General features: G+C 63.7%; 1 protein-coding gene across 2 annotated transcripts in view; it reads right to left on the bottom strand.

The window, feature by feature from the left end:
• Positions 1 to 566, bottom strand: part of RNF126 (ring finger protein 126) — an 11,760-nt gene extending 11,194 nt beyond the window's left edge. For both annotated transcript variants that reach the window (XM_021705041.2, XM_044918901.1), the window contains exon 1: positions 423 to 566. In XM_021705041.2, the coding sequence (XP_021560716.1) occupies positions 423 to 497 (75 nt within the window). In that variant the 5' untranslated portion in view covers positions 498 to 566. The remainder of the gene's footprint in view (positions 1 to 422) is intronic.
• Positions 567 to 2,746: the final 2,180 nt, after the last annotated feature.

Below are 2,746 nucleotides of genomic sequence, written 5' to 3'. Positions count from 1 at the left end.
CAAAAACGCAGGCCCGGGTCACAAAGATCTGCCCCGGGCAGCTGTCAGGCCCAGCCCAGGTCCATCGCCTTCTCGTCCCGACCACGGGAAAGCGGGCGGGAGGGCTCCACCGGGCGGCCCGCAGCCAGGCGCCCGCAGCGCCGACCACGCGCTCTGGGAACGGCCCCCGGGTCCCCCCACCTCTCTCCCGCTGGGCGGCGTGCCGAGCGCAGGTCACGCGGCCTCCGCGGGCCTCAGTTTCCCCATCGAGGCCGCGCATCTGGGGTCATCGGCCTCGCTGCGCCCCTGGGGGCGGCCCCCGCCTCTGGGCCCTCCGCAGAGACCCGGGCCGACGCCGCCCGGGCCTCAGTTTCCCCGTCGGAGCCAGCTCGCCTCAGGCCGAAGGAGAGAGCTCCCGCCCGCCGCCCCGGCCCGGGCCTCACCGGCAGGCGCGGCACGATCTCGACCGAGCAGCAGTGGCAGAAGTACCGTCCGGGCTGCGGCGACGCCTCGGCCATGGCCACTGCCGCCTCCTCCGCGCCGCCCGCCCCCCGTGCGGCGCCCGCCGCCGGCCGTTTGCTGCTCCCTTGCCGGCCGACGCGCCCGCGCACGCTCACGCAAAGCACGCAAGGCACGCACGGCGTGGGGTGGAGAGCGCGCGGGAGCGGGGCAGGCGGCGCGCGCGGCAGGCGCCGGCCCGGGCGACGGTGGTCGCCGAGGGACAAACTCGGCGCGGCCGCCTCTCGCTGGGGCTCCGGGCAGGGGGGCGGGGCCAGGCCTGGGCGACCGAGGGCGGGGCCTAGGAGGGCGGGGCCTATCCCCTTGGCAACCCGGTTCAGGGAGCGGGGGTGTGGCTGGGGGCGAGGCCCGGCTCGGAGCTGCGAGGAGGCCGGGGGGCGGGTCCTGCCTGGGGTGGGGTCGAGCCCCTCCTCTTCTCCAAAATAGGCAAGCTTCCACTTCCCTCACTGTATCTCCCACCTCAAGTACCACCGATCCATCCCCTCCCTGTTCTGGCTGGTGCGGGGCGCCGGGCGCGCTCTCACCGCCGGGCCTTTGCACTGGCTGTGCCCCTGCCGGGTGCACCCCAGACACCTGCGTGGCTGCCCTCACTTTTCTCCAGTCTTTGCTCGAATGTCTCCCCTACTGAGATGCCCTTCTCAGTATTTCCACTTGATAAACGGTAGGGTCGGCCCCAAGGAGAAGGGATGTTTGTATCTCGTTCCCAGCTGGACTCAGGACAGCGCCTGGTACATAGGTAGTCCATAAACCCTCGTTCGATGAACGCAGAGGAGAGACCCGTTCCGGGGTCGAGGGAGGGCTGCCCTCCGTGTCACAGTATGACCCATGGGAGAAGTGAGTCTGAGGCCCGCTGGGTGTGGCCTTGTTTCTGAGAACGAAGGAAGCCTAACCTCCCCCACCATCCCACAAAATTAATCAGCAAAAAATTCGTTATCACCCAGCACAGGCCGGGATCAATTCTGAGGTTAATTCCAGCCCAATCACACATTTATTTATTTATCCACTCAACAAGACGTTCACTGAGCACCTGCTGCATACCAGACCTTGTGGTGGGTGCAAGGACGAAACGTGGAAAACAACTCAACGGGCAGTGAAAATGGCTCCGTGGCTCGGGGAGACACCCCAGCCCCATGAGATTGAGCCAGGGGATGTGTCCCTGGGGTGGTGCTGGCTCTGCCTGGGGAGACAGACAGACGGTTTCCTAGGGGAAGGGGCATTTGAGCCAGGGCTTTGAAGAATGAATAGGAGTAGGTTGGAGTTGGGCTTCCCACAAAAGGGGGCATTGGAACCAGAGTGCCAAGCAATTAAAAACTGGAGCCTGTGTATAAAGGATCTTGAATGTCAAGAGGCTAGGGACAAGGACTTGTCTGCCAGCCAGTCTTGGCCCCCTGAAGGTTCAGGGGTGATTCCAAGCCATTCCTGCTGTGGATGGAGACCATGCTGGTCCCATCACTGGGAATCCAGGAAACCCCAGGTCCAAGGAAGGGCAGTTTGCCTCAGGCCTCTCATGCCCAGCCCCTTGCTCATTTCACACCACAAACATGTCCATGCTTTCATTCTGCAGAAGTTTATGAGGTATTGCCCAAGAGGCCTGTGTTCAAGCCCCACCAAGCCTTGCTGGCTGTGTGACCCTGGGTGGGTCACTTAATTCTCCATACAGATGGCAGAACCTGCCTCCCAGAGTTTTGGGACTGGATGAGGCTTGGAGCACACATGGGTACCCATGGCAACTCCTGGGTCCTCACCGGACCCTGCTGCCTGCCCTAAGGCCGCGCATCTGGGGTCATCGGCCTCGCTGCGCCCCACCGCCGGGCCCTCCGCAGCCCAACCTTCCCCCAACCCAGCCTCACTGGCTCCCTTGGGTGGGCCAAGCTGCAGCTAACCTCAGGACCCTTGTCTGGTCACGCCCTCTGCTGGGAGTGCCCTTCCCACCGTCCCTTCTCTTTCCCTGCTTCTCAGGAGGCTGCCCCAATCCCTTCCTGAGGGAGTCCCCTCCCATACTGCACTCTGATGCCCAGCACCCTCTTTCCTTCTCCTACAGCCATCCCTAAATCCAGGAGTTATCAATGGCATCGCCTAAAACAGGAGACCAGTACTCAGCCTACAGTCAGTGTCCCATAGATTCTTGAATACATGAATAATTAGTGAGTCCCTGGGGCGCCTGGGTGGCTCAGTCATTAAGCATCTGCCTTCGGCTCAGGTCATGATCCCAGGGTCCTGGGATCGAGCCCCGCATCGGGATCCCTGC

The sequence above is a fragment of the Neomonachus schauinslandi genome, chromosome 1 (genome assembly GCF_002201575.2).
Source record: "Neomonachus schauinslandi chromosome 1, ASM220157v2, whole genome shotgun sequence".
Taxonomy (NCBI): domain Eukaryota; kingdom Metazoa; phylum Chordata; class Mammalia; order Carnivora; family Phocidae; genus Neomonachus; species Neomonachus schauinslandi.
The sequence above is the reverse complement of the archived record's forward strand: the minus strand, read 5'-3'. Positions and strand labels throughout refer to the sequence as shown.